Here is a 17,418-nt window from a genome sequence, read left to right on the forward strand (position 1 = left end):
ACAGTAACTAACTGTCTGTCAGAGAGACAGTAACTAACTGTATGTCAGAGGAGAGACAGTAACTACCTGTATATACAGTTAGGAGAGACAGTAACTAACTGTCTGTCAGAGAGACAGTAACTAACTGTATGTCAGAGGAGAGACAGTAACTACCTGTATATACAGTTAGGAGAGACGGTAACTACCTGTCTATACAGTTAGGAGAGACAGTAACTACCTGTGTATACAGTTAGGAGAGACAGTAACTACCTGTATGTCAGAGGAGAGACAGTAACTAACTGTATATACAGTTAGGAGAGACAGTAACTAACTGTCTGTCAGAGAGACAGTAACTACCTGTCTGTCAGAGGAGAGACAGTAACTACCTGTATATACAGTTAGGAGAGACAGTAACTACCTGTATATACAGGTAGGAGAGACAGTAACTAACTGTATATACAGTTAGGAGAGACAGTAACTACCTGTATATACAGTTAGGAGAGACAGTAACTACCTGTATATACAGTTAGGAGAGACAGTAACTAACTGTATCAGAGGAGAGACAGTAACTGCCTGTATATACAGTTAGGAGAGACAGTAACTAACTACCTGTATATACAGTTAGGAGAGACAGTAACTAACTGTATCAGAGGAGAGACAGTAACTACCTGTATATACAGGTAGGAGAGACAGTAACTGTCCCACCCTGTCCCGACCATTGACAGTAGAATAATAGGTCCCCACCATGGAAAGTCCCAGACTGAGTGTTCGCTAATGACACTAAATACCTATTATGGGGAGATCTGGAACTAGTTTGCTTGTTTGGGACTTAATTTACCCAAATCCTTTCCAGAACAACTTCTTTACCAGAACTATTTTGTCATGAAACCTGAAAAGGAACCAAACATTGGTGAAGGGAGACTGTCTTCCGATAATACATTGACTCACTCAACCACAACACAAAACATCCAGCTAACCAGAGGTTGACAACCACCACATCAATGCATTGACTGGAGTAATGACATCAATGCAAAACAAGTCAAAAGGAGAGAAATTGTTCACATATGAAAGATGTTACAAAAAAGACCAATGAGAGAGAGAGAGAGACAGAGACGGAGAGGAGAGAGAGAGAGAGAGACAGAGAGAGAGACGGAGAGGAGAGAGAGAGAGAGGAGAGAGACAGAGAGAGACAGAGAGACGGAGAGGAGAGGAGAGGAGAGAGAGAGAGGAGAGAGACAGAGAGAGAGGAAAGGAAAGAGAGAGAGAGAGAAACAGAGAGAGAGACAGAGAGAGAGAGAGAGACAGAGAGAGACAGAGAGCGAGAGAAGAGAGAGACAGACAGAGAGAGAGAGAAGAGGGAAGAGAGTGCGAGGAGAGGAGAGGAGAGAGACAGAGAGAGAGAGACACAGAGAGAGAGAGAGAGAGAGAGAGAGAGAGAGACAGAAGAGAGAGAGACAGAGAAGAGAGAGAGAGAGAGAGCGCGAGAGGAGAGGGAGAGAGGAGAGGAGAGGAGAGAGAGAGAGAGAGAGGAGAGAGAGAAGAGAGAGTGTGAGAGGAGAGGGAGAGAGGAGAGGAGAGGAGAGGAGAGGAGAGGGAGAGAGGAGAGGAGAGGAGAGAGGAGAGAGAGAGAGAGAGAGAGAGAGAGAGAGAGAGGAGAGAGACAGAGGAGAGAGAGATCCATTGCCATTGGGGTATGGGAACAAAACCTCAACAAAACGTACATTCTTCCCTTGTCAAAACAAACTGATCCTTTGTCTGTGTGCCCTCTGGACGCTTTAATCAGTAGCAGATGTGGCCAGTGAGCAATACAGGCCACTTAGATAGAATGGTGTCTCCAGTGTAAGGTGTCACCCAAGCTGTACCACAGAGTGATGAGAAAGAGGGAGGGGGAAAGGGAGACAGACAGACAGACAGACAGACAGACAGACAGACAGACAGACAGACATAAAAGGAAAGAGGATGATCCAGCATTACCAAGGTCTATCCCAGCATTACCAAGATCTATCCCAGCATTACCAAGGTCTATCCCAGCATTACCAAGATCTATCCCAGCATAACCAAGATCTATCCCAGCATTACCAAGATATATCCCAGCATTACCAAGATATATCCCAGCATTACCAAGATATATCCCAGCATTACCAAGATCTATCCCAGCATTACCAAGGTCTATCCCAGCATTACCAAGATCTATCACAGCATTACCAAGGTCTATCCCAGCATTACCAAGATCTATCACAGCATTACCAAGATCTATCCCAGCATTACCAAGGTCTATCCCAGCATTACCAAGGTCTAGCCCAGCATTACCAAGATCTATCCCAGCATTACCAAGATATACCATAGCATTACCAAGATCTATCCCAGCATTACCAAGATCTATCCCAGCATTACCAAGATCTATCCCAGCATTACCAAGGTATATCCCATATTACCAAGATCTATCCCAGCATTACCAAGGTCTATCCCAGCATTACCAAGGTCTATCCCAGCATTACCAAGATCTATCCCAGCATTGCCAAGATCTATCCCAGCATTACCAAGATCTATCCCAGCATTACCAAGGTATATCCCATATTACCAAGATCTATCCCAGCATTACCAAGGTCTATCCCAGCATTACCAAGGTCTATCCCAGCATTACCAAGGTCTATCCCAGCATTGCCAAGATCTATCCCAGTATTACCAAGGTATATTCCAGCATTACCAAGATCTATCCTAGCATTACTAAGATCTATCCCAGCATTACCAAGATCTATCCCAGCATTACCAAGATCTTGCCAGCATTACCAAGATCTACCCAGCCCTACCAAGGTATATCCCAGCATTACCAAGGTCTATCCCAGTATTACCAAGGTATATTTCAGCATTACCAAGATCTATCCTAGCATTACCAAGATCTATCCCAACATTACCAAGATCTATCCCAGCATTACCAAGATCTTCCCAGCATTACCAAGGTCTATCCCAGCATTACCAAGGTCTAACCCAGCATTACCAAGGTCTAACCCAGCCTTACCAAGGTCTACCCCAGCATTACCATGGTCTAACATAGCATTACCAAGGTCTAACCCAGCATTACCAAGGTCTAACCCAGCATTACCAATGTCTAACCCAGCATTACCAAGGTCTATTGCAGCATTACCAAGGTCTAACCCAGCATTACCAAGGTCTAACCCAGCATTACCAAGGTCTAACCCAGCATTACCAAGGTCTAACCCAGCATTACCAAGGTCTAACCCAGCATTACCAAGGTCTAACCCAGCATTACCAAGGTCTAACCCAGCATTACCAAGGTCTAACACAGCATTAGCAAGGTCTATCCAGCATTACTGATACTGATACTGGTTCTGATACTGATACCGGTTCTGATACTGATACCGGTTCTGATACTGATATAGGGACTGATACTGGTTGTGATACTGGTTCCGATACTGATAATGGTTCTGATATTGGTTCTGATACTGGTACGGCTCTGATACTGGTTCTGATACTGGTATTGATACTGGTACTGATACTGGTTCTGAAACTGGTACTGGTTCTTGTAGTGGTCCTGGTTCTCCCTAGAGCCGCTCCTATTTCTGTTCTCTCTCTCTCCCTTAGTCCTGTTCTTCTCTCTTGGTCCTGTTCTCTGTTCTCTCCTCTCTCTTGGTCCTGTTCTCTGTTCTCTCCTCTATCTTTGTCCTGTTCTCTGATCTCTTGGTCCTGTTCTCTCCTCTATTGGTCCTGTTCTATGTTCTCTTGGTCCTGTTCTCTCCTCTCTTCTCTCTTGGTCCTGTTCTCTGTTCTCTTGGTCCTGTTCTCTCCTCTATTGGTCCTGCTCTATGTTCTCTTGGTCCTGTTCTCTCCTCTCTCCTCTCTCTTGGTTATGTTCTCTGTTCTCTCCTCTCTCTTGGTCCTGTTCTCTGTTCTCTTGGTCCTGTTCTCACCTCTCTCTTAATCCTGTTCTCTCCTCTCTCTTGGTCCTGTTCTCTCCTCTCTCTTGGTCCTGTTCTCTGTTCTCTTGGTCCTGTTCTCTCCTCTTTCTTGGTCCTGTTCTCTGTTCTCTCCTCTCTCTTGGTCCTGTTCTCTGTTCTCTCCTCTCTCTTGGTCCTGTTCTCTGTTCTCTCCTCTCTCTTGGTCCTGTTCTCTGTTCTCTCCTCTCTCTTGGTCCTGTTCTCTGTTCTCTCCTCTCTCTTGATCCTGTTCTCTCATCTCTCTTGGTCCTGTTCTCTCCTCTCTCTTGGTCCCGTTCTCTCCTCTCTCTTGGTCCTGTTCTCTTGGTCCTGTTTTCTGTTCTCTCCTCTCTCTTTGTCATGTTCTCTGTTCTCTTGGTCCTGTTCTCTTTTCTCTCATCTCCATTGGTCCTGTTCTCTGTTCTCTTGATCCTGTTCTCTCCTCTCTCTTGGTCCTGTTCTCTGTTCTCTCCTCTCTCTTGGTCATGTTCTCTGTTCGCTCCTCTCTCTTGGTCCTGTTCTCTGTTCTCTCCTCTATCTTGGTCCTGTTCTCTGTTCTCACCTCTATCTTGGTCCTGTTCTCTGTTCTCTTGGTCCTGTTCTCTGTTCTCTCATCTCCATTGGTCCTGTTCTCTGTTCTCTTGGTCCTGTTCTCTGTTCTCTCCTCTATCTTGGTCCTGTTCTCTGTTCTCTCCTCTCTCTTTGTCATGTTCTCTGTTCTCTTGGTCCTGTTCTCTTTTCTCTCATCTCCATTGGTCCTGTTCTCTGTTCTCTTGATCCTGTTCTCTCCTCTCTCTTGGTCCTGTTCTCTCCTCTCTCTTGGTCCTGTTCTCTGTTCTCTCCTCTCTCTTGGTCATGTTCTCTGTTCTCTCCTCTCTCTTGGTCCTGTTCTCTGTTCTCTCCTCTATCTTGGTCCTGTTATCTGTTCTCTCCTCTATCTTGGTCCTGTTCTCTGTTCTCTTGGTCCTGTTCTCTGTTCTCTCATCTCCATTGGTCCTGTTCTCTGTTCTCTTGGTCCTGTTCTCTGTTCTCTCCTCTATCTTGGTCCTGTTCTCTGTTCTCTCCTCTCTCTTTGTCATGTTCTCTGTTCTCTTGGTCCTGTTCTCTTTTCTCTCATCTCTCTTGGTCCTGTTCTCTGTTCTCTCCTCTCTCTTGGTCCTGTTCTCTGTTCTCTCCTCTGTCTTGATCCTGTTCTCTCATCTCTCTTGGTCCTGTTCTCTCCTCTCTCTTGGTCCCGTTCTCTCCTCTCTCTTGGTCCTGTTCTCTTGGTCCTGTTCTCTGTTCTCTCCTCTCTCTTTGTCATGTTCTCTGTTCTCTTGGTCCTGTTCTCTTTTCTCTCATCTCCATTGGTCCTGTTCTCTGTTCTCTTGATCCTGTTCTCTCCTCTCTCTTGGTCCTGTTCTCTGTTCTCTCCTCTCTCTTGGTCATGTTCTCTGTTCTCTCCTCTCTCTTGGTCCTGTTCTCTGTTCTCTCCTCTATCTTGGTCCTGTTCTCTGTTCTCTCCTCTATCTTGGTCCTGTTCTCTGTTCTCTTGGTCCTGTTCTCTGTTCTCTCATCTCCATTGGTCCTGTTCTCTGTTCTCTTGGTCCTGTTCTCTGTTCTCTCCTCTATCTTGGTCCTGTTCTCTGTTCTCTCCTCTCTCTTTGTCATGTTCTCTGTTCTCTTGGTCCTGTTCTCTTTTCTCTCATCTCCATTGGTCCTGTTCTCTGTTCTCTTGATCCTGTTCTCTCCTCTCTCTTGGTCCTGTTCTCTCCTCTCTCTTGGTCCTGTTCTCTGTTCTCTCCTCTCTCTTGGTCATGTTCTCTGTTCTCTCCTCTCTCTTGGTCCTGTTCTCTGTTCTCTCCTCTATCTTGGTCCTGTTCTCTGTTCTCTCCTCTATCTTGGTCCTGTTCTCTGTTCTCTTGGTCCTGTTCTCTGTTCTCTCATCTCCATTGGTCCTGTTCTCTGTTCTCTTGGTCCTGTTCTCTGCTCTATCTTGGTCCTGTTCTCTGTTCTCTCCTCTCTCTTTGTCATGTTCTCTGTTCTCTTGGTCCTGTTCTCTTTTCTCTCATCTCCATTGGTCCTGTTCTCTGTTCTCTTGATCCTGTTCTCTCCTCTCTCTTGGTCCTGTTCTCTCCTCTCTCTTGGTCCTGTTCTCTGTTCTCTCCTCTCTCTTGGTCATGTTCTCTGTTCTCTCCTCTCTCTTGGTCCTGTTCTCTGTTCTCTCCTCTATCTTGGTCCTGTTATCTGTTCTCTCCTCTATCTTGGTCCTGTTCTCTGTTCTCTTGGTCCTGTTCTGTTCTCTCCTCTCTCTTTGTCATGTTCTCAGTTCTCTTGGTCCTGTTCTCTGTTCTCTCATCTCCATTGGTCCTGTTCTCTGTTCTCTGTTCTCCTTAGTGGGAGACAGCAGACCCTCCGTAGTGGGAGACAGCAGACCCTCCGTAGTGGGAGACAGCAGACCCTCCATAGTGGGAGACAGCAGACCCTCCTTAGTGGGAGACAGCAGACCCTCCTTAGTGGGAGACAGCAGACCCTCCTTAGTGGGAGACAGCAGACCCTCCGTAGTGGGAGACAGCAGACCCTCCTTAGTGGGAGACAGCAGACCCTCCGTAGTGGGAGACAGCAGACCCTCCGTAGTGGGAGACAGCAGACCCTCCGTAGTGGGAGACAGCAGACCCTCCTTAGTGGGAGACAGCAGCACCAGGTCATGTGTCTACAGCAGACCCTCTGTAGTGGGAGACAGCAGACCCTCCGTAGTGGGAGACAGCAGACCCTCCTTAGTGGGAGACAGCAGACCCTCCGTAGTGGGAGACAGCAGACCCTCCGTAGTGGGAGACAGCAGACCCTCCTTAGTGGGAGACAGCAGACCCTCCGTAGTGGGAGACAGCAGACCCTCCTTAGTGGGAGACAGCAGACCCTCCGTAGTGGGAGACAGCAGACCCTCCGTAGTGGGAGACAGCAGACCCTCCGTAGTGGGAGACAGCAGACCCTCCTTAGTGGGAGACAGCAGACCCTCCTTAGTGGGAGACAGCAGACCCTCCGTAGTGGGAGACAGCAGACCCTCCGTAGTGGGAGACAGCAGACCCTCCTTAGTGGGAGACAGCAGACCCTCCGTAGTGGGAGACAGCAGACCCTCCGTAGTGGGAGACAGCAGACCCTCCTTAGTGGGAGACACAGACCCTCCGTAGTGGAGACAGCAGACCCTCCTTAGTGGGAGACAGCAGACCCTCCTTAGTGGGAGACAGCAGACCCTCCTTAGTGGGAGACAGCAGACCGTCCTTAGTGGGAGACAGCAGACCCTCCGTAGTGGGAGACAGCAGACCCTCCGTAGTGGGAGACAGCAGACCCTCCGTAGTGGGAGACAGCAGACCCTCCGTAGTGGGAGACAGCAGACCCTCCTTAGTGGGAGACAGCAGACCCTCCGTAGTGGGAGACAGCAGACCCTCCTTAGTGGGAGACAGCAGACCCTCCTTAGTGGGAGACAGCAGACCCTCCGTAGTGGGAGACAGCAGCACCAGGTCATGTGTCTACAGCAGACCCTCCGTAGTGGGAGACAGCAGACCCTCCTTAGTGGGAGACAGCAGACCCTCCGTAGTGGGAGACAGCAGACCCTCCTTAGTGGGAGACAGCAGACCCTCCTTAGTGGGAGACAGCAGACCCTCCTTAGTGGGAGACAGCAGACCCTCCTTAGTGGGAGACAGCAGACCCTCCTTAGTGGGAGACAGCAGACCCTCCTTAGTGGGAGACAGCAGACCCTCCATAGTGGGAGACAGCAGACCCTCCGTAGTGGGAGACAGCAGCACCAGGTCATGTGTCTACAGCAGACCCTCCTTAGTGGGAGACAGCAGCACCAGGTCATGTGTCTACAGCAGACCCTCCGTAGTGGGAGACAGCAGCACCAGGTCATATGCGTACAGCAGACACTTGATTTCAGTGTTGTGTAGGGTGAGACCAGGTGCTGCAGATTCTTCTAATGTTTTTGCCAATTCATTAATGTAGATGTTAAACAGTGTTGGACTTATTGGGCAGCCCTGTTTCACTCCACGTCCCTGAGAGAAGATGTCTGTTTGCTTGTTTGCCAAATTTAACAGCACATTTGTTTTTAGTGTTCACTGATTAAATAACATCATATGTTTTCCCTCCAATACCACATTATATTAGTTTATTAAAAAAAAGACCTTTGTGCCAAATTGAATCAAATGTTTTCTTGAAGTCTATAAAACACGAGTAGATTGTGCCTTGGTTTACTTGTTGGTCAATTAGAGTGTGGAGGGTGGAAATGTGGTCTGTTGTATGATCATTTAAAAAAAATCCAATCTGGCTTCTGCTCAGGACGTTGTGTTCATCAAGGAAATGGTGTCGTCTGCGATTTATGATGCCGCAGAGAATTTAACTCTTTGGACTCATCACATGAGCTGCTGCTACTGTTTATGATCTATCCTGTTCCCTAGTCACTTTATCCCTACCTATATCTACCTCAATGACCTCGTACCCCTGCACATCAACTCAGTACTGGTACCTCGTGTATATAGCCAAGTTATTACCTCGTACCCCAGCACATCAACTCAGTACTGGTACCTCGTGTATATAGTCAAGTTATTACCTCGTACCCCAGCACATCAACTCAGTACTGGTACCTCGTGTATATAGTCAAGTTATTACCTCGTACCCCAGCACATCAACTCAGTACTGGTACCTCGTGTATATAGTCAAGTTATTACCTCGTACCCCAGCACATCAACTCAGTACTGGTACCCCGTGTATATAGCCAAGTTATTACCTCGTACCCCTGCACATCAACTCAGTACTGGTACCTCGTGTATATAGCCAAGTTATTACCTCGTACCCCTGCACATCAACTCAGTACTGGTACCTCGTGTATATAGCCAAGTTATTACCTCGTACCCCAGCACATCAACTCGGTACTGGTACCTCGTGTATATAGTCAAGTTATTACCTCGTACCCCTGCACATCAACTCAGTACTGGTACCCCGTGTATATAGCCAAGTTATTACCTCGTACCCCTGCACATCAACTCAGTACTGGTACCCCGTGTATATAGCCAAGTTATTACCTCGTACCCCTGCACATCAACTCAGTACTGGTACCCCGTGTATATAGCCAAGTTATTACCTCGTACCCCTGCACATCAACTCAGTACTGGTACCTCGTGTATATAGCCAAGTTATTACCTCGTACCCCTGCACATCAACTCAGTACTGGTACCTCGTGTATATAGCCAAGTTATTACCTCGTACCCCAGCACATCAACTCGGTACTGGTACCTCGTGTATACAGTCAAGTTATTACCTCGTACCCCAGCACATCAACTCAGTACTGGTACCTCGTGTATATAGCCAAGTTATTACCTGGTACCCCGTGTATATAGCCAAGATATTACCTCGTACCCCAGCACATCAACTCAGTACTGGTACCTCGTGTATATAGTCAAGTTATTACCTCGTACCCCAGCACATCAACTCAGTACTGGTACCTCGTGTATATAGCCAAGTTATTACCTCGTACCCCTGCACATCAACTGAGTACTGGTACCTCGTGTATATAGCCAAGTTATTACCTGGTACCCCGTGTATATAGCCAAGATATTACCTCGTACCCCAGCACATCAACTCAGTACTGGTACCTCGTGTATATAGTCAAGTTATTACCTCGTACCCCAGCACATCAACTCAGTACTGGTACCTCGTGTATATAGTCAAGTTATTACCTCGTACCCCTGCACATCAACTCAGTACTGGTACCTCGTGTATATAGTCAAGTTATTACCTCGTACCCCTGCACATCAACTCAGTACTGGTACCTCGTGTATATAGCCAAGTTATTACCTCGTACCCCTGCACATCAACTCAGTACTGGTACCTCGTGTATATAGTCAAGTTATTACCTCGTACCCCTGCACATCAACTCAGTACTGGTACCTCGTGTATATAGTCAAGTTATTACCTCGTACCCCTGCACATCAACTCAGTACTGGTACCTCGTGTATATAGTCAAGTTATTACCTCGTACCCCAGCACATCAACTCAGTACTGGTACCTCGTGTATATAGTCAAGTTATTACCTCGTACCCCAGCACATCAACTCAGTACTGGTACCTCGTGTATACAGCCAAGTTATCGTTACTCATTATCGTTATTCCTGGTGTTATTATCTTTTCTATATTTTTCTCTCTGCATTGTTGGGAAGGGCCCGTCAGTCAGCATTTCACTGTTAGTCTACACCTGTTGTTTACAATGTGACAAATAACAAACATTTGATTTGAGTCCTTATGTGTGTGTCTGAGTGCACGCATCTGTACGTGTGTGTGTGTGTGTATGCCTCTGTACGTGTTTGACTGTGTGTGTGTGTGTGCCTCCCTACCTGCAGTATCAGTAACATCTGTATGATAGAGGGGGGGACACGGGCGCGGGGGCGGGACAGGGCGTCCTCCAGCTTGATGTTCAGAGTGATAATGCTCCTGAAGTGAAGCAGGGCCAGCTGCCGCACCGACGGCTCCTTACCCTGGTGGAGATTACACACAGAGATTACACACAGAGATTACACACAGAGATTACACACAGAGATTACACACAGAGATTACACACAGAGACATGCACACACATAGAAACACATGGAGAGAGAGACAAACACACACCTACACACAGAGATTACACCCAGAGATTACACACAGAGACTTGCACACACATAGAAACACATGGAGAGAGAGACAGACACACACCTACACACAGAGATTACACACAGAGACATGCACACACATAGAAACACATGGAGAGAGACAGAGAGAGAGACACACCTACACACAGAAACACACACACACAGAGAGAGAGAGAGACAGAGAGAGACACACCTACACACAGAAACACACACACACACAGAGAGAGAGAGAGAGAGAGAGAGAGAGAGAGAGAGAGAGAGAGAGAGAGAGAGAGAGAGAGAGAGAGAGAGAGAGAGAGAGAGAGAGAGAGAGAGAGAGAGAGAGAGAGAGAGAGAGAGAGAGAGAGAGAGAGAGAGAGAGAGAGAGAGAGAGAGAGAGAGAGAGAGAGAGACTAGAGAGAGAGAGAGAGAGACCATGCTTAGGGCCACTCAACACTATTGTATGTTGAAATGCTTTTGGAAAATCTATCAAATTCTCCTAATTTGTTTTGGAAAACTCTGTTGTGTAAGAATGTGCACTGGACTGTTCACAAAATACAGTGCCTTGTGAAAGTATTCGGCCCCCTTGAACTTTGCGACCTTTTGCCACATTTCAGGCTTCAAACATAAAGATATAAAACTGTATTTTTTTGTGAAGAATCAACAACAAGTGGGACACAATCATGAAGTGGAACGACATTTATTGGATATTTCAAACTTTTTTTAACAAATCAAAAACCGAAAAATGCAAAATTATCTTTATGTTTGAAGCCTGAAATGTGGCAAAAGGTCACAAAGTTCAAGGGGGCCGAATACTTTCGCAAGGCACTGTAACTTACTGTTCAAGTGGCTACTGTATGTTGCTTTTTAGTTGTCTGAATACCACGGAAACACTACAGGGAGAAGTAACCAGTGCTTGACTTGGGCAGGAGCTCACCGGAGCGGATCACCAGCACCTCACATGTTCTACTGCTGGAGCTGCTGTTCGTCTTATAGAATATTAGCTCACAAGTATTGTGGAGCTCCGGCAACTAAATATAGACAGTGCTGACACCCAAAATGAGTAACTGTACCTGTACTGGGTAGAAGATAGCCTGAAGCATGGACAGAACATCACAGAAGAAGAAGTCCCACGTCTCTGCCAAGGAGTCCAATAGCTTCTGACCTGGAGACAACCAGGAAGTCAAAATAACCAATCAGAAAGTAGCAATGGTGCTAATTGGCATGGACTCAAAGAAAATGTGAAAAAAAGTGTGAATGTTTGATGTGTTTCTCACAGATACAGATCCTGAAAAGCACAAACACCAGCAGAGAGATGCATCAACACCCCCTCTCTCACACATCATCACCCCCTCTCTCACACATCATCACCCCCTCTCTCACACATCAACACCCCCTCTCTCACACATCAACACCCCCTCTCTCACACATCAACACCCCCTCTCTCACACATCAACACCACCTCTCTCACACATCAACACCACCTCTCTCACACATCAACACCCCCTCTCTCACACATCAACACCACCTCCCTCACACATCAACACCCCCTCCCTCACACATCAACACCCCCTCCCTCACACATCAACACCCCCTCCCTCACACATCAACACCCCTCTCTCACACATCAACACCCCTCCCTCACATCAACACCCCCTCCCTCACATCAACACCCCCCCCTCCCTCACACATCAACACCCCCTCCCTCACACATCAACACCCCTCTCTCACACATCAACACCCCCTCCCTCACACATCAACACCCCCTCCCTCACACATCAACACCCCCTCCCTCACACATCAACACCCCCTCTCTCACACACTGAGATCTGAGACCTGCTTGTGGCAGTTAGCTGTTTCTGAGCAGTGCTGCCAAATGGCACAGTGGTGTGGGCTGCTGGGTCACGGGGGTGGGGACGGCTGGGTCACGGCTGGAGCAGAGGGCTACTGGGTTCAACCATCTGAAGAGGACAAGTCATTTTGAAAGGGTTCTATTGTAAGAGGCTGACTGACACCAGTCGAGGAACCGAAGAGAGGCAGTAAAGGGAGGGAGGAAGGATAGGAGGGTGAGGGACGAGGCCTGGTTCAACTTCTTCAACAATGTCAAATCTCCCATCTGGTTGTGGTCTGAGGTCTGTGACGTTAGTAACACTTCCTGTCTGGTCGCCATGACAATAGCACTTCAGCAGAAATAAGCTGTGTACTTGATGTCAGGGTCAGGTGGTTTGAGCATCTTCACCACTTGACAATACCTCAACAGAGACGATAATGGGACACAATAGGCTACATTATGACCAACCAGTACTTCAAACACAGTACTGTGACAGTACTTCAAGCAATGCTATGACAGTACTTCAAACAGTACTACGACAGTACTTCAAGCAATGCCACGACAGTACTTCAAACAGTACTACAACAGTACTTCAAGCAATGCTACGACAGTACTACGACAGTACTTCAAGCAATGCTACGACAGTACTTCAAACAGTACTACGACAGTACTTCAAGCAATGCTACGACAGTACTTCAAACAGTACTACGACAGTACTTCAAGCAATGCTACGACAGTACTTCAAACAGTACTACGACAGTACTTCAAGCAATGCTACGACAGTACTACGACAGTACTTCAAACAGTAATGCGACAGTACTTCAAACAGTACACGACAGTACTTGAACAGTACTACGACAGTACTTCAAACAGTACTACAACAGTACTTCAAGCAGTACTATGTCAGTACTACAGAGTACTTCAAACAGTACTACATCTTTGTGTATTAGTAAGTAATATGATTCATACCTTCATAGAAACGCATTTTGTCCCTCAGTATCACCATTCCCTTTGTCAGCAGCTGATTCTGCAGAGGAAAGAAAACAAGGATTCACATTCTACGACCAGAACTTTTAAAAATATATTAAGAGTAATGTTAGTAATATCAGAGTAATGTTAGTAATATCAGAGTAATGCTGTTACTATCAGAGTAATGTTGGTACTATCAGAGTAATGTTACTACCAGAGTAATGTTAGTAATAGCAGAGTGATGTTAGTAATAGCAGAGTAATGTTGGTAATATCAGAGCAATGTTAGTAATAGAGTAATGATGGTAATATCAGAGCAATGTTAACATCAGAGTAATGTTAACATCAGAGTAATGTTAACATCAGAGTAATGTTAACATCAGAGTAATGTCAGTAATACCAGAGTCATGTCAGTAATATCCAGAGTAATGTTAGTACTATCAGAGTAATGCTACTATCAGAGTAATGTTAATAGCAGAGTAATGTTACTATCAGAGTAATGTTACTATCAGAGTAATGTTACTATCAGAGTAATGTTACTATCAGATTAATGTTACTATCAGATTAATGTTACTATCAGAGTAATGCTAATATCAGAGTAATGTTAATATCAGAGTAATGTTAATATCAGAGTAATGTTAGTAATATCAGAGTAATGTTAATATCAGAGTGATGTTAATATCAGAGTAATGTTAGTAATATCAGAGTAATGTTAGTAATATCAGAGTAATGTTAATATCAGAGTAATGTTAGTGATATCAGAGTAATGTTAATATCAGAGTAATGTTACTATCAGAGTAACGTTTGTAATATCAGAGTAATGTTAGTAATGGCAGAGTAATGCGAGTAACATCAGAGTAATGTTAATACCAGAGTAATGTTAATATCAGAGTGATGTTGGTAATAGCAGAGTAATGTTAATATCAGAGTAACGTTAGTAACATCCGAGTAATGTTACTATCAGAGTAATGTTAATAATATCAGAGTAATGTTAGTAATGTCAGAGTAACGTTACTATCAGGGTAATGTTACTATCAGAGTAATGTTAGTTATATCAGAGTAATGTTAATATCAGAGTAATGTTAGTTATATCCGAGTAATGTTAATATCAGAGTAACGTTAGTAATATCAAAGTAATGTTAGTAACGTCAGAGTAATATTAATACCAGAGTAATATTAATACCAGAGTAATGTTAATATCAGAGTAATGTTAATACCAGAGTAATGTTAATACCAGAGTAATGTTAGTAACATCAGAGTAATGTTGTACTGTTAGTAATATCAGAGTAACGTTAATATCAGTGCTGGGGTGCAGAGAGACAGTCCCTTACCTGGAGGTATTCAGTGAAGAAAGAGCCCAGCTCCGTCTTCAGTAGTTGCCTAGAAGAAAACAGCAGTTTAACATTCTGAACTGGGTGGACACAGAAGTTGAGGGCGAGACACACTATGCCACATTGTTCTCCTTCTCTTTCAACACCTTCCTCATAGAGTCATGTCCAACAGCCTAGTGACTCAGCTGACTGGAAGACAGGGTATAGAGTCATGTCCAACAGCCTAGTGACTCAGCTGACTGGAAGACAGCGTATAGAGTCATTTCCAACAGCCTAGTGACTCAGCTGACTGGAAGACAGGGTATAGAGTCATGTCCAACAGCCTAGTGACTCAGCTGACTGGAAGACAGGGTATAGAGTCATGTCCAACAGCCTAGTGACTCAGCTGACTGGAAGACAGGGTATAGAGTCATGTCCAACAGCCTAGTGACTCAGCTGACTGGAAGACAGCGTATAGAGTCATGTCCAACAGCCTAGTGACTCAGCTGACTGGAAGACAGGGTATAGAGTCATGTCCAACAGCCTAGTGACTCAGCTGACTGGAAGACAGCGTATAGAGTCATGTCCAACAGCCTAGTGACTCAGCTGACTGGAAGACAGGGTATAGAGTCATGTCCAACAGCCTAGTGACTCAGCTGACTGGAAGACAGGGTATAGAGTCATGTCCAACAGCCTAGTTACTCAGCTGACTGGAAGACAGGGTATAGAGTCATGTCCAACAGCCTAGTGACTCAGCTGACTGGAAGACAGGGTATAGAGTCATGTCCAACAGCCTAGTGACTCAGCTGACTGGAAGACAGGGTATAGAGTCATGTCCAACAGCCTAGTGACTCAGCTGACTGGAAGACAGGGTATACTGGAGTCATGTCCAACAGGGCCTAGTGACTCAGCTGACTGGAAGACAGCGTAGAGTCATGTCCAACAGCCTAGTGACTCAGCTGACTGGAAGACAGCGTATAGAGTCATGTCCAACAGCCTAGTGACTCAGCTGACTGGAAGACAGGGTATAGAGTCATGTCCAACAGCCTAGTGACTCAGCTGACTGGAAGACAGGGTATAGAGTCATGTCCAACAGCCTAGTGACTCAGCTGACTGGAAGACAGCGTATAGAGTCATGTCCGGCAGCCTAGTGACTCAGACTGGAAGACAGCGTAGAGTCATGTCCAACAGCCTAGTGACTCAGCTGACTGGAAGACAGCGTATAGAGTCATGTCCAACAGCCTAGTGACTCAGCTGACTGGAAGACAGCGTATAGAGTCATGTCCAACAGCCTAGTGACTCAGCCGACTGGAAGACAGAGTATAGAGTCATGTCCAACAGCCTAGTGACTCAGCTGACTGGAAGACAGCGTATAGAGTCATGTCCAACAGCCTAGTGACTCAGCTGACTGGAAGACAGGGTATAGAGTCATGTCCAACAGCCTAGTGACTCAGCTGACTGGAAGACAGCGTATAGAGTCATGTCCAACAGCCTAGTGACTCAGCTGACTGGAAGACAGCGTGTAGAGTCATGTCCAACAGCCTAGTTTCTCAGCTGACTGGAAGACAGCGTATAGAGTCATGTCCAACAGCCTAGTGACTCAGCTGACTGGAAGACAGCGTATAGAGTCATGTCCAACAGCCTAGTGACTCAGCTGACTGGAAGACAGCGTATAGAGTCATGTCCAACAGCCTAGTGACTCAGCTGACTGGAAGACAGGGTATAGAGTCATGTCCAACAGCCTAGTGACTCAGCTGACTGGAAGACAGGGTATAGAGTCATGTCCAACAGCCTAGTGACTCAGCTGACTGGAAGACAGCGTATAGAGTCATGTCCAACAGCCTAGTTTCTCAGCTGACTGGAAGACAGCGTATAGAGTCATAGTCCAACAGCCAGAGACTCAGCTGACTGGAGTCATGTCCAACAGCCAGCTGACTATAGAGTCATGTCCAACAGCCTAGTGACTCAGCTGACTGGAAGACAGGGTATAGAGTCATGTCCAACAGCCTAGTGACTCAGCTGACTGGAAGACAGGGTATAGAGTCATGTCCAACAGCCTAGTGACTCAGCTGACTGGAAGACAGGGTATAGAGTCATGTCCAACAGCCTAGTGACTCAGCTGACTGGAAGACAGGGTATAGAGTCATGTCCAACAGCCTAGTGACTCAGCTGACTGGAAGACAGCGTATAGAGTCATGTCCAACAGCCTAGTGACTCAGCTGACTGGAAGACAGCGTATAGAGTCATGTCCAACAGCCTAGTGACTCAGCTGACTGGAAGACAGCGTATAGAGTCATGTCCAACAGCCTAGTGACTCAGCTGACTGGAAGACAGCGTATGAGTCATGTCCAACAGAAGTGACAGGGTATAGAGTCATGTCTCAGCAACAGCCTAGTGACTCAGCTGACTGGAAGACAGGGTATAGAGTCATGTCCAACAGCCTAGTGACTCAGCTGACTGGAAGACAGGGTATAGAGTCATGTCCAGCTGACAGCCTAGTGACTCAGCTGACTGGAAGACAGGGTATAGAGTCATGTCCAACAGCCTAGTGACTCAGCTGACTGGAAGACAGCGTATAGAGTCATCAGTCCAGTCATGTCCAACAACCCTAGTGACTCAGCTGACTGAAGACAGGGTATAGAGTCATGTCCAACAGCCTAGTGACTCAGCTGACTGGAAGACAGGGTATAGAGTCATGTCCAACAGCCTAGTGACTCAGCTGACTGGAAGACAGCGTATAGAGTCATGTCCAACAGCCTAG

General features: G+C 46.3%; 1 protein-coding gene across 1 annotated transcript; it reads right to left on the reverse strand.

Moving 5' to 3' along the window:
* Positions 1–10,275: 10,275 nt before the first annotated feature.
* LOC135536737 (proline-rich protein 5-like) lies at positions 10,276–14,760 on the reverse strand (the record flags this gene model as incomplete). The annotated part of the gene is made up of 4 exons (XM_064962989.1): positions 14,679–14,760; positions 13,349–13,406; positions 11,622–11,713; positions 10,276–10,416 (listed from the first exon to the last, which is right to left on the reverse strand). Coding segments are annotated over exons 2-4 (270 nt in total), but the record flags the coding sequence as incomplete, so codon positions are not given.
* Between the last annotated feature and the right edge of the window lie 2,658 nt (positions 14,761–17,418).

This window comes from Oncorhynchus masou, unplaced genomic scaffold, assembly GCF_036934945.1.
Source record: "Oncorhynchus masou masou isolate Uvic2021 unplaced genomic scaffold, UVic_Omas_1.1 unplaced_scaffold_6588, whole genome shotgun sequence".
NCBI classification, from domain to species: Eukaryota; Metazoa; Chordata; class Actinopteri; order Salmoniformes; family Salmonidae; genus Oncorhynchus; species Oncorhynchus masou.